The sequence below is a fragment of the Melanerpes formicivorus genome, unplaced genomic scaffold, assembly GCF_026170545.1.
Source record: "Melanerpes formicivorus ecotype bairdi unplaced genomic scaffold, bMelFor1.0.p_v2 SCAF_17, whole genome shotgun sequence".
Classification (NCBI taxonomy): Eukaryota; Metazoa; Chordata; class Aves; order Piciformes; family Picidae; genus Melanerpes; species Melanerpes formicivorus.
In genome coordinates, this window is record NW_027142369.1 from 4737182 (window position 1) to 4755760 (window position 18579).

The window sequence follows — 18579 nt, forward strand, 5'->3', positions numbered from 1 at the left end:
ACCTATTACAGTATCCAACATCAACAGTTTAAGGACACAGCAATGTTCATTCAGGGGCAGGGATTACAAAGGCAGGCACAATGCCAACGACCATCTCTGGACCTATCACTGCTGAGGAATCACAGGATAACAGGATGCCAGGGGTTGGACAGGACGCAAAGAGATCATCGAATCCAACCCCCCTGCCAGAGCAGGACCACACAATCTAGCTTCAGTCACACAGGAATGCACCCAGACAAGCCTTGAAATTCTCCAGAGGAGACTCCACAACCTCTCTGGGGAGCCTGTTCTAGTGCTCTGTGACCCTTACGGTAAAGAAGTTCCCCCTTGTGTTGAGACGGAACCTCCTGTGTTGCAGCTTACATCCACTGCCCTTTGTCCTATCACAGCGAGCAAGTGAGAAGAGCCTGTCCCCACCCTCCTGACACCCAGCCCTCAGATATTTATAAACATTTATTAAATCCCCTCTAAGTCTTCTCTTTTCCAGACTAACAAGTCCCAGGTTCCTCAGCCTCTCCTCATAAGGCACATGCTCCACTGGACCCTCACCAGCAGATCCCTGTGAGTTATCTTCCTGTCCCTCACTCTGCACTTGTCCTCCAGAAAAAATACTGAATTTTCTCTGCAAGTACAGCACCATTAAAAAAAAAAAAGAGTATATAAGACTATTTTACAAACCAACTACAAGAATATGTATGCAGAAAGTAGTAATGCTCTAGAAATACTGAGTAATTTCTTACAAGTTTAGAAAGCCATCTCTAAAAGTAAATGGCCTCAGATCCTTCTAACTCCAACTCGGAAATGTATCTCAAATATATATATCCAAAATGTGTCTAGGATGCAGGAAAACAGTTGTTACTCATATCTACAACTTTTTATGATTGGAAGTCTGGATGTTAGTTCATTTCCTTCAGTTACTAAAAGAAAAAAGTCTACAATCAGTTTTTATAATTAAAACAAAACACATTTTGCCAAAGTATCAAACAGTGCAAAGACTTTTTGTAACCCAATTAAACACATCTGGTCTTTCCCAGGTGCCAGTTTACTGACTCCATGACCAGATAGGTACTTTTCAGTTTTAGATTTTAGAAGAGCAAATTTCAGTGTGTTCAGGGCTCAGTTGGAAAGAATCCAGTGGGAAGTTTCCACGGAGGATAAAGGAGCCAGCGAGTGCTGGGAGTTTTTAAAGAACACTCTCCTAGACACCAGATCATCCACTCTGGAGGCAAAGGAAGTTGGCAGAATAAGAGACCCCCTTGGTTTAACTCTGAGCTTCTGGGTCTGCTCAGCATCAACAGGGAAATGTATCAGAGATGGAAAAGTGGACCATTACCTATTGAAGATTACAAGAGCAGAAGAAGGGTAATCTCAACTGGGAAGATTCTGATCGGAATCCAATACAAAATTTTTCACAGTGAGAACGGTTAGACATGGAATAATATCACAAGAGAAGTAGTGGATTTCACAAGAATCCACTACACAAGAGAAGTATTGGATACACTCCTTATGATCCATTGATTGTATCTCCACTGACTGTGACAGAAGTTTAGATACACATAAAAACCCATCTACCTTTAGGCCCACAACTGTAAATTCTTTAACCTGTAGCTGGATCCTACCCACAGTTGCAAGTTACACATCTATAGCAAAGAACTTCATGTGTACTGTCTTCTCTGGGAAAAGTGTCAAAGTCCACAGTCTGTCTGATGCTGTTAGAGTTTAGAAATTTGTATGGTACTATCCAATGCATATATGGGAAATCTCCAAACCCTCTCCCAAGAATCTCCAGAAGAACCAAATGTCAAAATAAACATGGCTGAGGTCAACATCTTTAGCACAAAGGTAGAGATTGTTTTTTTTCTAAATACTTCCACATGGCAATAGTGTTTTCTCAATAGGACTCACTTAGGACCTAGTCCCTTTAGATGCTATTTGTAGCCTCTGGTAGGAATCCATGCAAGGTGTCGTAGGATACATTTAAGTCTGTAAGACATCCCATGTTGTCTTGAAATCGTAATCAAATTTCATCTTATGATAAAAATAAAAATAGATCATTCTTATGAGAGCAGTAGTGTAGCTTTGAGAGAATACTAGACACACATACTGTATTTGCATCCCTACTCTCTGCCAGCAACAAGAAAGTATTACAAGCATTGAGTCTGAGAAAGGGGTTCCTCTGAATGTCCTTTTTATGCTTCTGACTCACCACCACTGTCAAAGATGTGGTAAAAAGAAAATGCAGGAATAGTCAAAAAGAGGCCAAACTAGCACACCACTTTAACAACATGTTTCTGATCATCATGATTGCATCAGATCTCTTAGAGAAAGGTGCACTTAAAGATCAAGCTGTTAATAAAAGTTGCTTTCTCGCCTCTATTAGTGGGTGGCTCACATACTCAGCATTATTCTTTTTATCCCCTTCCAAAAACATGAAGTAACGATATAGACTTTAAAATTTCTAGCAGGTGATGAAGAGATCTTTTAAAGTTCATCTTATAAGGCAGCTGACAAATTCAAAACACAAAACCAACGTGCTCAAAAACAAAGAAAGGAAATAAGAGTTTCCTGTTCACCTAGTTCAAAAAAGTACCAGTTTCACAATTTTATGGAACATCCAAGACATTTTCATCAGCTAAAGAAAGGTGAAGCAAAGAAGACTTCCTCAATCAGAGAATATGCCTATTACTCACTTGGATGTGGGTCACTTTAAAGTTAACAGCCTGGACATTGAGAAAAATCTGTTGGCCAGCATGGATTCTTCATTAGTTTCCTTGATGCCCACTGGATAACCAGACAGAACTCAACTGGACATTCTACTTCTGGTCATTCCTGGATATTCTGGTCAAGCTTCACTTCTGTTGTGAAGGAAATAACAATAATCCCAAGGATCCAGGGCCCTTGCTTGTGCTACACCTTCTTCAGGATCATTTGTTTTGATTCTTAGACCAAATTTTAAAGACTATATACAGCTACCCACTTTAATGCATTTTCTACACATAAGAAAATCTCCAACTGAGAATTCTGGAGTATCAAAAATAGGGGGAAAAAAGTAATAATAAAAAAATTCAACCCTGTACCAAGCTTCTCAGTTGTCATTATCTCCAAAGCTACTGCTCAGACTCCATCTCTTCTACAGTCAAAATTGCTGAGTTGAATGATTAACTATTCTTAGCCAACCAATTTATTAAGCATTCCATGTGAAGCCCTTCTAAAGTTGGTTAAGTGTCATTATAAAGCCAGACAGTATCAGTAACTTATCTGCACATTTAGTTATCTCTAAAAAGAAGCTGCATTCCTGCAATGAGGTATCTCTTGAAAGGAAAACATAGTATTACCTGATTTCCAATGCCTGCCATTTAATAAAGGCTTTGGGTTTTCTTTGTGTGAAGGTGTCCTGATTTAACACAGTCTGCTCTAGCAAGAATTTATATTTTCTAATGTAGTAGCATATACTGCTAGTTTGCTTTAAAACATCTTTGCTCTAATAAAAAAATCTTCTGTTATGAAGAGTTACAGGAGAATACCAATCCTAAAGATGAAATCATGACATTCAAGGATGCATCTGAAAGGCATTTTGTTACTCAAATTAACACCAAAAAAGAGAATGAAATTGAATTTTAACACACCCAGAGGACCTATTAACAATTAAATTTAGTTCCTAATCATGGGGATGATGATTAGGAACAAACAGTTGATACTTTTTTTTAATTTTAATTAAAACACTGAGAGAACGCCACTTAGTACAACCCAGCCATCTTCAACTACACAAAGTTTCTGTTGTAGATTCCAAAATAATCCACCAAAGAGAACTATTGCTTATTATTAAATAAGAAACATCAATCTCCAAAACACAAACAATCTACTTGCATATTTTAAAGAATCCTAGTTTTCATACCCATGAACAAAATGTAATCGTATACTGTTCCCTGGAGCTCGCTCTCGTCTCTTAGAAGCTGCACTTTTTCTTTTCTCTTTGCATTGCTCTTTAAGTTGAGGTAGATCTTCTTTGTAAACCTTTAATACAGAACACACTTATGAATTAAGAGACATGTAAGAAAAACATGTTTCTGATAATTCAACTACTGACACAGTTGAAAAAAAAAAATCTCCAATAACTGTAGCTGGTTGTTGTTTAGTGTAACTTGTTTTGAGATTACAACCAGAACTCAAGTAGAACAAGCTAAGCATATAGGTAATCACTATTTTTTTCCATAATTTGAATGCATCAGATAACAATTCTAAAGGTTTGGTGAATTCTTTCTCAGCTGTCTTCTCAATTTTCAAATTGCAAATGGTCTTCATAAAAGACAAACTTAAATGCTGGGAAGCTTTCCAATTGCCATTAAAACTAAAATCCTTACCTGTCGACGATAGGTGATCTGTGTCTCTTGTTCAATTTCAGAGTCCAGCTCTGGAACATCAGACTGATCTGAATCTGATTCATCACTATTGGAATCAACGAGACTCTCTGCCATCAAGAAAACATACAGAAAATGAAGCAACTGAAATGACAAACCAGAAAATTTTAAAGTAACCACTTAATGTCTCTGATATGATAATCAATGCTTCTGTTAGAAGCAGAAGGTTCTAATAACTGATAGGCTGACACGATCAGTTCCGCTGACAAAGGTCGGTTTATTTCTACTCTAAGTGTGAAAATTTTCTTTGTTTCTGGGAGCAAATTAGTTTTCATTCATTATTTAATCAACACTAGTGCTAGAAGGAAAGATGAAATTTATGGTTAGGTGAGCCATTGATGTAAGCAGCAAACCTACAAATAGACTGGGGGGGGGCAGAAATCATATATGGGAAGGAAGTGGAAAAATTTTCAGCAAGTCTGGAGAAAAAAAAGCAACTACTTAACATTTTTACATTCATTTACCTATCAGCTGGGTAACACTGATACTGCTTTATATGATATTAGCAATTAAAGGCTGAAACAGTCAATTTCATTGTCATTCTACACATTTACTTCCCCAAAGGACGCTCTTAAGTTCCTTTAGGAATTTTCAAGCGACACATTCAGTTAGTAGTTTGATTATGGGAAACTCAGTCATGAGAATAATTGCTGATTAGTCACTGGTGGAAACATGTTCTCATCTTTTTCCAAGTATTAAACACCTATAGTCTGCATTAAGGGGAAAAAAAACCAAACCAAATCAATTACAAAGTTTAAATTATCATCTGAATACTTCAAAATTTTTAATCAAATTAGCAGATATATCTTTTTTTCCCCATTGAAATCTGGGCATCCAGCTGCTGTCAGTTTAAAGGATGGTATGTATAGAAGTCATAAATTCACATCTATGATCCAAATGTTTAATATTTCCCTTTGCACAGGGAACACAGTGGTGAATTTTGTTCACAGACTTGCTAGACTGAAACACAGAAAGTACAGGGAAGTACCAGGGAATACTATCAGGTACTTCAAGCAGCTGCAAAGTACAGGAATAATTTTGTGCAGCATGAAAATTCTGAATTCCTATTTCTATATTTGCATGAAAGAATTTTACTTCTCTTTTAGCCTACTATCCTCCCACTTTTTTTTGTTTGTTTTGTTTAATAAGCTACTTACCTTGGGGTGCTATATGAAGAGAATCCTTCAACTTCCGGTCAGGGACAAATTTCCACTGAAAGACAGAATGATCAGCTCCCCCAATGGAAACAACCCACTGGTGATCATGAGACCATCTGACATTTGTCACATGAGCAGAATGACCAAGATATTTTTTAAACTTTGCTCCTAGAACAAGAATAAAAATCTCTTTCAATGTATGTGTAATAAATGTCTGGGAAGCAGCTTAGGAAGATAATAGTTTAATAAAAATGTTCTAATTACTAATGATATTTTGTTCAATAGCAGCAACTTTTTGCAGTCTTTTTGTCTTTAAGATACATTTAAAAATTTGGCTTCCAGGATACAGTATCTTTAACAAGTGAAACACAGAGAAGACATATGAGAGCGCTGTATGAGCTGCAGTAAAGAAAGATTTTGGTTCTAATTTTATTGTAATTTTATTTTTATATATCAAGCTTTTGACAATTACTGCTTTTGCACTGAGAAGGCAGTTATTTAAATGGTAAATTACATATACTTAGCTCTATGAAAACACCTAGATGTATGATCATTGCACTGGTTCCCACTGTGCAATTGAGTGCTAAGCACTTCTAGCAATTCATATCCCCACACCTCTAGTAGAAGTAGCAGTAGTAGTATAATTACATCAAGTTAAAATTTTCACTGACTGCTTCATAATTACAACAATCATTGGATCAGTTACTAAAAAAAAGTTCCTAATAGCACTCTCTATAGAGAGATTCTTGTGCCTTTTCTTCCATTTCTAGCGCAAAATAGGGGATAAAAGCAAATTCAGCTTCCCTTAAATGGACTGAAGACTGTTCTCAGCAACCTATTTTTTTATGACCTCAGGTACCAATAGAACCCTATCACCGTAGAAAAAGAATAAATTTGTTTTATTTTGTTTTCATATACTATCTTTTACAAAAGGACTTACCACTACAGGGGAATGAGTCATTTTAATCAGTTATTAAAAAAAGAAATAAATTCTCTAAATGCATTTGTTGCAGTTCAACTTGAATAATGCCTAGAATGAAGCTACTGAAAGAACTCCAAAGAAAATGAAGCCTTTCATGTTCAGTCAGCCTTGCACACTAAACTTGAAAATTATATACCTTGCTTTAGGCTCCAGTTTTAAAAGTTTCACATGAGATTTGTCCTTACTGATAACAGTATAGTTTTGAATAAGAAAATGTGTTGGAAAAGTTTGTAAACCGCAAGTAACAAAGTGGCATACTCTGATTAAAGACCAATTTGCTGTTCATTTAATTATTGCATCCAATCATTTAGAAATGTTACTTTTTCTAGTCCCTAACCCAAATCTCCATCATAGATCCAGAGGAAGGATGAAAACTAACTGAAGACCAAGGTGAAATAAAGATATATGTATATCTCATAACAGGATACAGATATTGCATCACCTCATGAAATCCTGTCATGCACACACCCCCAAACCAGAACTATTTTACAAAATAAATGTTAAACTTTTATCTAACCTTTTCAAAATGCAAATTAGAAACTGTTATTATTAGTTATCCATACACCAGAATTCTTTGTTTTCCATCTTTGAGCTCAAACTAAACTCTAAGAATAAATATGAGTCATTTCTAAAAATTTTCAAAAGCTTTTTCTTAAATCACCAAAATTCAAAACAATACATTTATAACTGAACTTAAAGGCACTACCTTTTCTTAGACATGGGTATCGGAAGAGCTTTACTATTCCATAATCATCAGCTGTAACCATAACTTGTCCAATAAAATTTGCATCCACAGAATTTATATCATTTATATCTGAGTATTTGGGCCAGATTCCATTAACTTCAAGGCCAGAAACACAGGTCCATGATGCCCACTGGACGACTTTTACTTCCTCCTTGTTTGTTACTTCTTTTCCACCTAAGAACAAAAACAAAGACCTATTTTCCAATATTCACTTATGCACATGTAAAGAATGCAATTTAAGAAGAAAAATTATCCAGAAATCAAATCCAACTGAGAGAGAACTAAAACCTCACATCTAAAACTGTCCTTCCTGGAGGGGAACTCAACTGCCTTGTCGGAAGATCCCTCAGCTCTGGTGAAATAACTGAGTAACTGCACCTTTTGACAAGGTTAAATTTACAATCTCTTTCATTCACTAATCCAAGTAAATGATGACTACCTATACCCACGACTGATTCCTGCAGATCTTATGTTAAGCAATTTTATGCTCTCTATTCATTTATAGTGCAATTTCAAGTGATATGATTCTAATCAGTATTTTTAAATATTTAGGAGATTCCTCTACCTTCACTGACTTTCCTATACTTTTTTCATAAACAAGTTTTCAGAATCCCACATTCCAGCTGAAAGCTGCCTACATCAGCTCAAATTGCTCCTCCTGTGTCTCTCTTTCTTATAGTCTAATTAAATTCTCACTATCTTTTCTTGCCTATATTCTGTCTCATTCAGTGCAAAAATCAAACTTTTGAATAGAATGAATTAGATGCTTCAGCACAGAGTCACAAAAGATTCCATGCAACTATGAATAATGTACAGTGTGAAGTGTAAGTATTGTATAATGAACTAAAGGACAATGTAGTAAGTGGTAATGACACAAATGTAGGATAAGTGGAAAAAAATATAGAATGATATTATGTGAAAGGTGTACACACACAGAAGAAACAAGTCAACCCTTGTGACACAGACTGCCCTTGACATCTTTAAATCTGGACTATTTAAATTTGGAGCTTTAAGATATACATTCTAGATGCACATGTCCTCTGCAGAGGGAATTGACTTGATGAAAGCTCTTTCTAGAGTATAGGACAGGTCAGTAAAGTTTTCAAGGCACTGCTGTCTTGAAAATATTTACAATAATGGAATTGTTACAAACTTTGAACCGGAAAACTGTATTTCAGTATTATGTATAATAATAAATATAACATTACTGTCATAAAACAATAATGACACATCTGAATTTGCATTATCAGTACATTGACCAGCTAAATTTAATTTTGATTTTTTTTTTCATCTTGAAGATTGCATGATTGAATCATGTATGTATCACAGCTTCAATATTTCTTGTGTCAAGTAATTCCTAACATTCTGAAATCCTTATATCAGTTACTCTATTTGTTCTATAGTTATCTAATCCCATTATACTTTCAAATTCATTTACATTCTCATTGTTTCTATTACAGATTTCTCACTGTAAAAGTTCTTTCAAGTTAAATTCATCAGTTCTGCTGCAAACAAAGTTCTAGAAAAATAGATTCAGTGTATTCATTCTTCCACACATTTAAAAAAACCAAGTTCAGTCAAATGATAATCCGTTTCATTTCCAACTCAGTAAGCACACAGCTAGTAAGCTACCAAAACATTGGATGTGAATGCAATCTTTTCCTAAAAATGTGGGAGTAAAGATGTAGCTTTGAGAAATAAATTATAAGCCAACATCTCCATCATGAAAACATATATAACAAAGAACAGCAAACACATACGGATATATATTGAAGTAACTTTGCTAGACAATGCTGTGTTTATTCAAATATAATACATACTTAAGCAAACTTAGAAGAAAATATTCTATAACCCAGTGGTTTGAACCAAGATCTACATCTGGCTATGTTTACGAAACTACTTTCTGTAAAAAAGGCAACTAAGAATCTTACTTGGCATTCTGTAAAAAAGTCTCTTCCCATTGCCATCATTGGTCTGTAAGTATTTACTGTCTGAAGACCAATCCATATGGGTGATGAAACTTAAAGATCCAATACATTCTCCAACTTTCTTGTATCGCTGAACAACACCATATATGTCCACAGAGCTGTCATTGGAACCAACAGCTAGGAAATTCCCATCTGGTGAATATTTCAGTTCATGAATAGCTTCTTTCCTGTCTTTGATATGAACAACCTCAGTCATATCTCTGTAGTATGAAAGAAAGCATGTCATAAGTATGGAAGGGCCTTATCATACTGTCACGTTCCCAGTTTTAAAAAATGGACAAAACTGAAATGAAGTGAACTTTACTCCCATATCTGCAAACACAACACTGCTATATTTAGAGTTGGGTAGGGATTTATCCCCCAAAAGACAAGCAGTGACAGAAGGTTCTGCACCGGGCTGAGAGAGAGAGAACAAAAGCAACTGTTCAAGCTGGGTCCACAAAACCAAAAATTTTTTTAAAAATTAAAGTCATCTGGATCAACAGATCTTTATTCACTCAGGGAAGAAAACATCACTGACATGAGACAAAACTCATTTTCCCTTTAAAACTGTGGGATGACAGCAAGAAGGCAGCACTGGTTTTGTATGTGTGATGCACTGACACCAGTGCTCTACCACATCGAAACAATTCAGGAACTAGTGAAAATTTATTTCTTAACAATTCAAGAATAATTAATAAAGCTAAATCCTGAAGGAAAACACTCCCTAGAACACCACCATTCTTTGCAAATAACGAGTACACTTTTTTCAAACGCGTTGTGGAAGGACAGGGAGACAAGCAGCACATATTTAAAAAAACCTGAGCACCCTCAAGATCAGTAACTTAAAACAGAAATGTAAGTCATCTTCTCATGTGCGGTCATTACAGTGTCAACACAGATGCCATTTATAACAGCAATTACATAAGATCCCTGACAGAGTGAATAACTTCTCTGTTGGTAATTTTTGTGACGTACCGGACCCGAAGCACAGTGAAGGAGCCATCCTTCATCCCGAGAGCCAGATGGATTCCATCAGTACTAACTGCAGCACAGCGAATGGGCTCCTCCATATTGCACCGGGCAATCAAAGCATGGTCTATTAAACTCCAAATTCTAAAATAAATAATTACAAAGATAAGGAGTGGTTTGTAGCTGTGTCATATATAACACAAAGCCTGCAATTTCTGCAGAGCATTGGACATGGCAGTTTCCTATTTTAAAATAATGTCCCACAAGGAAAAAAAAACTCCAGACCAAAGTCTGGATTTTGCATATAGCAAAATATTCTTGTGTTCCCTAATGGGAAATTGCAGAGGCAGATTAACCTTATTTGACTTCCTGAATATTAAAAAGAGTGGCAACATATGACAATATGTACTTTTAGGTAGCCACGAGGGGGTTGGTCCCTTCTTCCAGGCAACCAGCACCGGAACAAGAGGACGCAGTCTCAAGCTGCACCAGGGGAAGTTTAGGCTCAAGGTGAGGAGAAAGCTCTTCACTGAGAGAGTCGTCAGCCATTGGAATGGGCTGCCCAGGGAGATGGTGGAGTCACCACCCCTGGAGGTGTTGAAGAGGGGATTGGACATGGCACTTGGTTTTCATGACATCTATCATTTACAAAATATATCTGGAATTCTAAAGCATTATTTTAATATTCATAATTCAACTCCTATTTGCTAATGCTTAAGATATTCCACAAAAATGCCAACACATTTCATTTCTAAGAAGAGAACAGGTGTTTTTGATTAAAAGAAGATGAACTTGTAAAAGCAAGCAATTTACTGGGTTTTCTCAGAATATAGATTCAATTTACTATACATGCATTAAGTTTGACAAAACTCCCAAGCCAGAAGTTAATTTGCAGCTTGTGGAAAAAGTGAATATATTAAGAGCAAAAATTTTAAGTTTTTATTACAATTAGTTTCATTGTAACTGTGAACAATTGAAAGAACCCCTAAAAAGGAAACACAGGATTCTTCTGACTGCTTAATGGGAGTGTAACTGAAATTTGTTCAAATTTTTATGTTTTATTTCTGTGGAATATACATTGGAGAGCACTAATTTCATGCATCACTTCACTGGTTCCAAAGCACTTCAACGCCACTTTTGAATGCGTTTAAAAGATATAAATTTCGAGTGGGTGATCTACAAAATAAACTGCTTGTATAAAACTGTACCAAGTTAAACAAACAAGATTTAACCTGACTGATCGATCATCACTTCCAGTCATTGCTAGTGGTTTTGTTGGATGGACAGCCAATGCCCACAGCTCTCCTTCACAATGTCCCTGCATTATCAGGAAAGGTTTATTACGCTCATGCACCACTATTTCAAAAATTTCACTGTCTTGTGTCCCGACGAGTATATGGTCTCCTCTCCAGCAAACACTTCTTACAGACAGACCTGTAGAAGAGATTGTTACTGAGATATATAGATTCTGAGAGTATGTGAAACAAAAGGTAACATAGCTCATGACAAAACATAAAAGCAAGAAAATGTGCAGCTTCTGTGCTCTCTGCTGTTTTACACTGTACATCTCAGCATTTGCTGAATTCTCTTAAAGCATTACCTTTCTTTGTTAAAAACTGCTGTGCTACACAAAAGATGTGCATTTATTGGTTTACAAGAAAAAAAAAGAAGTTTGTCTACAACTTCATAGTATGTTTTACAGTAACTTTGGAGGACCACATGACCATCATTCAAGTGGACATATTAAAAAACTATTTTGGCAAACAGTTCATAGTAGCATACATGAAACAATCTTCTTGGGTTTCTTCAAATCACTGGTACATTTCCCATCTTACTGGTTCAGAAGTAAAAAATTTCATTTTACCTTTATATCCTTGGTCTGTTTCCCTGAGATCAATCACAGTAATTGGTTTAAAATTTAAGTCCCACAAACGAACACAGCCATCCCTGCCACCAGTGGCAAATCCCTCTTCACATGCATTCATGCTGAAAATTCCTGCCTAAAGAGAGAAGAAAAGTTATGCACAGATTAGGTACCAATATGATAAGTGGATCTCTTCTCCAAGCCAGTATTGACTGTCTTCTTGTCTTCCTATGCAAGACACTGTGGAAACAGCATAAACATATGCAGCTTGATGATCTATGAGGTCTTTTCCAAACTTATTGATTCCATGATTCTATGATTTCTAATGCAGGCTTTAAATATGAAAGAGTCAGAAATAGAAACCCCTCTAAAATGAGCAAAATTCACATTTACTGACAAAATAATTGTTGGCAATAATGTTTTCATGCTGAAGATGATTATCTGATGCTGCTTGTTATCCCCAGAGTTTAGTTTCATATCCTCTTGTCTTAGGGCCTGATCCAGCTCTCACAAATGTCAGCAGGAAGACTTCCACTGATCTCCATTAGGCTTGGTTTAGATCCTTTGCAGATATTACTTGGCTTCTACACTTTTTTTTACATTTTTAAAGTCAAGCAAGATTGACTGAAAAATTAAGTTTACAAGCAAAATGCAAGAAAAACAGCAATCACTTTACACCTTTTAAAAATAAGTAATATAATCTCTTATTTTAAAGGTGGACATGAGGACACAAAACACATTTTCTATTACTCACTTTATGTATGTTTTCTTTAGGATAACAAAGAGGCAAGGATCATATGTCCATTATTGAAATAAAGATACTGTATCCACATAGCCACTATATTTGATGTAAAGATGATGCATTTTCTAAATGGCATATACACTTTTTTCTCCCACAAACATCTTCACAATTCACTATTCTCTTTTTCAGAAGTAATTCACACATTTCTGTAAGCAAAGCCACTGAAAGAGCTACTTTGGCTAGTAAGTGTATGGGAAGTTTTAAAAAAAAATTATTCTGTATCAAAAATATTTAATAGTCAGCTATGACAGAAGAAAAACAGCAGTGCATTAAAAATGACTGAATGCACTGGTTAGGCCACACCTCAAGTACTGTGTCCAGTTCTGGGCCCCTCAGTTTAGGAAGGATGTTGACTTGCTGGAACGAGTCCAGAGAAGGGCAACGAAGTTAGTGAGGGGCTTGGAACACAAGCCCTATGAGGAGAGACTGAGGGAGCTGGGGCTGCTTAGCCTGGAGAGGAGGAGACTCAGGGGTGACCTTATTGCTCTCTACAACTACCTGAAGGGGGGTTGTAAACAGGCAGAGGTTGGTCTCTTCTCCCAGGCAGCCAGCACCAGAACAAGAGGACACAGTCTCAGGCTGCGCCAGGGGAAGTTCAGGCTGGAGGTCAGGAGGAAGTTTTACACAGAGAGAGTGATTGCCCATTGGAATGGGCTGCCTGGGGAGGTGGTGGAGTCGCCGTCACTGGAGGTGTTCAGGAGGAGACTTGACAGGGTGCTTGGTTACATGGGTTAGTTGATTGGGTGGTGTTGGGTGATAGGTTGGACGCGATGATCTTGAAGGTCTCTTCCAACCTGGTTTATTCTATTCTATTCTATTCTATTCTATTCTATTCTATTCTATTCTAAAATTCATTGGCTAGCAGGGCTGGAAAGCAATACCTGCTGCTTTCTGGTTTAACACTGACTAGCTTCAGTTCACAGACAGTGTCTTAAATCTTTATTTGCTCATCTGAAAAACTCTATATTGGAAGACACCATCTTTTTATGTTTGTATTTCAACACAGGACTCTATCAAAAGAGAGGCTCTTAAAGCTCTTCTCTGGTGGAGTCGCCGTCCCTGGAGGTGTTCAGGAGGGGATTGGATGTGGCGCTTGGTGCCATGGTCTAGTCATGAGGTCTGTGTTGATAGGTTGGACTTGATGATCCTCGAGGTCTCTTCCAACCTTAGTTATACTGTGATACTGAAAATCTAGCTTCAACTCATGTCCAGAAAAAAGGTAGAAAAGACAGTTGTTATATATATTCTAAAATATTGTTCTGAAATTTCAGTTTTGCAAGGAAGTAAATGTGAAGTTCCATTTGGTTGGAGGTCTGGATTTTACAGTAATGAAGCAAATTAACCCACAAAGTGAAAGCCTTTTCTAAAAAGTGAGATTGGCTTTTGAGGGAAAATAAAGCCGTACACTTAAAGCACAAATTAGCATCAATGTTGTGGCTTGTGAGAATTCCTAAGTACTCATGACTATTCTCTCTTACTAAGCTGTTTTTCCTTCTTAAATTGTAACTAAAGAAAAATATCATAACAAACTGATGTGACTGAAATACAAAATACGTTTGCTTCTGTAACATCAGGTCACAAAATCATTTTTCAAGTTGAGAAAAAAGAAAGCTCTTAGCTTTCAGCAAAGGAAAACATATTACTAGAATGTCAAATGACAATCAAAACTAAAAAACTAGGGTGACAGAACTCGGGTTTTTGGACATGTCCATCCTCAGGATAAAGACTTAAGGCAAACCATATTTTCAAGAGCAGTGCATGTCTAAACAGAAACGTAGTGGAATTTTTAAGTCATAAGCAGATTAGAAGGCTAACTCCCATTATCTCTAACATCCTGAAAATCCTTTCTATTCTTTATGAGCCTGTAGGGTTTTTTTAAAACACAATCCCAAATGTATTTATTTCTCCATGTGTGTGTCTGTTTTATTGCATTAATCTTTTAGTGTCATTTAGCAAATAAAAAGCTAGAGGAATTTTGGCTCTTTTCATACCATACAGTGAATTCTGCCCAAGTTCTGGCATCCTTAAATCTTTTAAAGCTCTTTCTGGAATGCAACCTTGATAAGAGATTTATTCTCTTTTCTCTAATTAACACATCCTGAAATCCATTATTTAATTAGTATTAAAAAATGAATCAGACATTTAGCAATGTGGGAAGCTGGCTGAACTCTCTGAAGATAAAATCAAGTGGATCCAGGATTCATCTGTTTCCCATTTTACAGAATATCCTTATCTTGAAAAGGACATACTCGTTGTCAAGGAGATTTGGCAGATGTTGTGTTTGCTCAATCACTTGAAATGCAATAGGACATTCTCATTCCAGTCTATGTGCCACTGGAATAGAAGATTTAGATGAAAACTAGAAAAAGGATCTCTTATTCTTTGGGACTCTAAGTGCCTAATGGAAGAAGCTGCGCTTAGCTATTCTTAATTTAATTTTTAGGCTCAGACTTAATGGGAAAAAAGACAGATCTGTTTCTCTGATAGCTTGGCTAGTCATAATTCCTCTACTAAATTCTTCCTTTTAGAAGTTGTCAAGATAGTTAATGCAAATCAACTTTGGAGTCTTCATGGTTCTGAATGACAATTTCAGGCTGAAGGATTAACATAAGTTGATTCTTGGTGGTCAACAGGCTTCTAGCAGTAATGGGAGGCAAACAATTGACTTTGATCCCATTGCACAATGTGAGCAAAATATACCGATTGTGCTCCTGAAGCAAAAATAAGAAGGTGTAGAATGAAGTCTTTAATTTTAAAATAAGTCAAGAGTTTGACGTATGAACTGCATTCTTCTGTTAGTAATTTTTCATTACACTTCCTAATGAATGGAATAATTATAGAAATAACATCTCAATCAGCAGCAGTATTCTCAGAATGCAGCTGGTACCACATCTGTTTTTCTTCATATTCTAAAAAAGAGTTGCATGACAGCAAAAATAAATAAATAAACAAATGCCCAGGTGTACCAGAAATTATAGTTGAAAGCTGAAGTACAAGAACAACTTGACAAACATAGTCTCTACAGCATTAACATTTTGCCACTGTTTGTATTTAAGAAGCTTCCAATAATGAAGTAGTTTCAGGTTTTCTGTTGCTGATGTTCCTACCTTGCCTCCAATGGACAAAAATCAAGGGCTAATTAATCTAAATGCAGTCATTTCTATAAACTCCATCACACGAACTCTGACTATGCAACTCCTTAAACATATGACTGCAGTTAGCTATAATTAGGACCAAGCTTGAAAGACCATATGGAAACTTCAGAAGCAACTGACTACTACTGATCAATATGGAGAACAGAGATTATATACCAGTTCAGTAAGAAGCCCAGTGCCCCTTTTTTGTTCCTAGATATAATTCAAGATATGGCTAACATGTAAAGCAACATGTGTTGGGCACTTATTTGAAGATATTGTCTCTCCCACGATATACTGCATAGCAAGGAAATGGATTGCAAACATTTTTAAGGTTGATGTAAGTAGCCTTACAGTGGAGAGTCACTACTGTGAAACTGAATCACACTAACAAAACACTCATAAAATAGGTTAAAAATTGGCATATTACTAGAAAAAGTTGCCTATACACCTCTAATTGACTGAAATAAATGGACAGTTACCTTTCAAATCCAAAACTAGTCAAGGCAGTAGGAGAAAAACACTGCATGACTCAATGTGTCAGTACATGATACCAGCTTAAAACCATTCATTTAAGTTCATTATATTGTTTCCATCTATATTTAATCAGTATTCAGCCAGCTGACATAGGCGTGCAATAGTTTTAACAGAGTGCCTGTTACTTAACCTCGAGCCTGTTATTTAACCTCAGTTTCTGACATCAATCCACACAACTTTAATGTGTACCTCTGAAAGCCTATCTCAAAATGAATTATTCAGATGCCACAAAAGCATCTTATGTACATTTACTATGCAAGGCAAAGGCATAGCACATAAGAACCTTAAAACCACTGTATGTTTTACAATAAGCACAATATTTTGCTGTAATACCTGAGTAACATCTTGTGTGTGTTTGTATATATATATAAAAATTATCATGGACCACCTCAACTTTGGAACATGAAAGATGATAAATAGAACAATCTGTCCCTTGCACTGGTACAAGAATGATATGTCTAGTAAAAGATCATTTAATGCCTTTTTTTTCCAGTCAAGGTATATATTTACTTCCCAGAACCAGATGCAAAGCCTACAAACAACATCCTGAAGTATTACCAATGTCAATGAACTTAATATATGCTTTCAAGTTGCTCTGTTCTCTTTCTCCCTTCTAACACTTTCTTTATTAGCATTATTAATTAGGAGTGATCAGCAAATTTACAGTTTCCCATTGCTACCCAGTGTTCCCTGCACATGAACTCTTTTATACTTTTACTCTTAACCCTGCTCATTTCCACTTTTTCCTACTTTTCACTTCTGCTTCCACACAGTGAACTCTCCAGTTCTCTTCCAACCACTTCTCCAGTCATTCCAATCTGCTTGCTTTCAAGTTTTCTTTTTTTTTTTCTTCTTTCTATTGAGGCAGCCTCTTTTCTCTGTCTACAGTTCTTAGTACTGCTGTGACAGAAGACAGATCATTTGCCTTAGCTGGGAATTCTTATTTTGCTTGCTAATGTTGAAGTTGCTATCTGTTTCCTCAGTTGTTTATACTGGGACAGCAAGGTTTATTTTTCACATTGAATTACTCTTAAAATAAAAAATGTCTTTTCACCTAGAGCAACTGTAACAGAAATATCCAACCTTTGAAAAGAACCCATTTTCTGTATTAATGCACATGACAGTCCGCTGGATGAACGATATCCCCACATCACTAATGTGCTTTAGAAGATGCTTTCCTGCATCTCAGATACCTACTGTTCATTCTGCAAGAAAGGAACACGTGGTACTTTATGCAGATAATGAGATACGTTTTCCTTGAATAAATTCTCACTTTAATTCCAGCCTGTTGAGGAGTAATGATGTGGGATGACAAACAGGCATACAGGGATGACAATTCCAACACTATCATACTGAACTGAAATTTATACCAATTCCTTACTAAGCACACACTATGCTTTTAACAACACACGCACATCACAAATGTTGTCATTGTGTTTTCATGGACAAGAAGGACATGATTCATATAACTAAGTACAAAATAACTGCCAAGTGTTATGGTAATGTTTTAGTATAGCTGAAGAGACACTCTTACTCCAAGATGCTATATTCTGTGTTTACAATAGTCTGATGATATTATCCTTAAAGGTAAACATTTTACTGAAAACTAACGTTTTATTCTGCTGGAAAGTAAGCTTCCAGAAGAGATTTTACTCATGCTTTTTTCCCCCCTGCCAATTGGTGAGATTTTGCAGTGACTCTAATCTCTTCTGAAAACAATTCCAAAGCCATGGACTACTGCCCCTAATTAATTCTTAGTACTGCAAAGTACAATTCCATTGAGCCTAAAACACAGAATCAAAAATAGAAGGCTAGATGAGACCTACACTCCAAGGTCACCTGAGCTTCATCCAGTGATGCTGCTTAAGATAAGGAGCAAGGCACTTCAAATTTGATCCTGTGGTCAACAAAGAACTGACACAGCACAGAAGATAATGGAGCAACAAGCTCTCATCATACTACTTTTATCAGCTAGGTCATTTCACACTGAAACACCTGTAA

At 36.3% G+C, this 18579-nt stretch overlaps 1 protein-coding gene across 3 annotated transcripts in view; it reads right to left on the bottom strand.

The window, feature by feature from the left end:
* Positions 1-18579, bottom strand: part of EML5 (EMAP like 5) — a 103165-nt gene that overhangs the window by 57603 nt on the left and 26983 nt on the right. For all 3 annotated transcript variants that reach the window (XM_068148733.1, XM_068148732.1, XM_068148734.1), the window contains exons 6-13: positions 12106-12241; positions 11474-11675; positions 10248-10385; positions 9234-9490; positions 7264-7476; positions 5576-5743; positions 4362-4468; positions 3896-4014 (exon numbers count right to left, since the gene is read on the bottom strand). In XM_068148733.1, the coding sequence (XP_068004834.1) occupies positions 3896-4014; positions 4362-4468; positions 5576-5743; positions 7264-7476; positions 9234-9490; positions 10248-10385; positions 11474-11675; positions 12106-12241 (1340 nt within the window). The remainder of the gene's footprint in view (positions 1-3895; positions 4015-4361; positions 4469-5575; positions 5744-7263; positions 7477-9233; positions 9491-10247; positions 10386-11473; positions 11676-12105; positions 12242-18579) is intronic.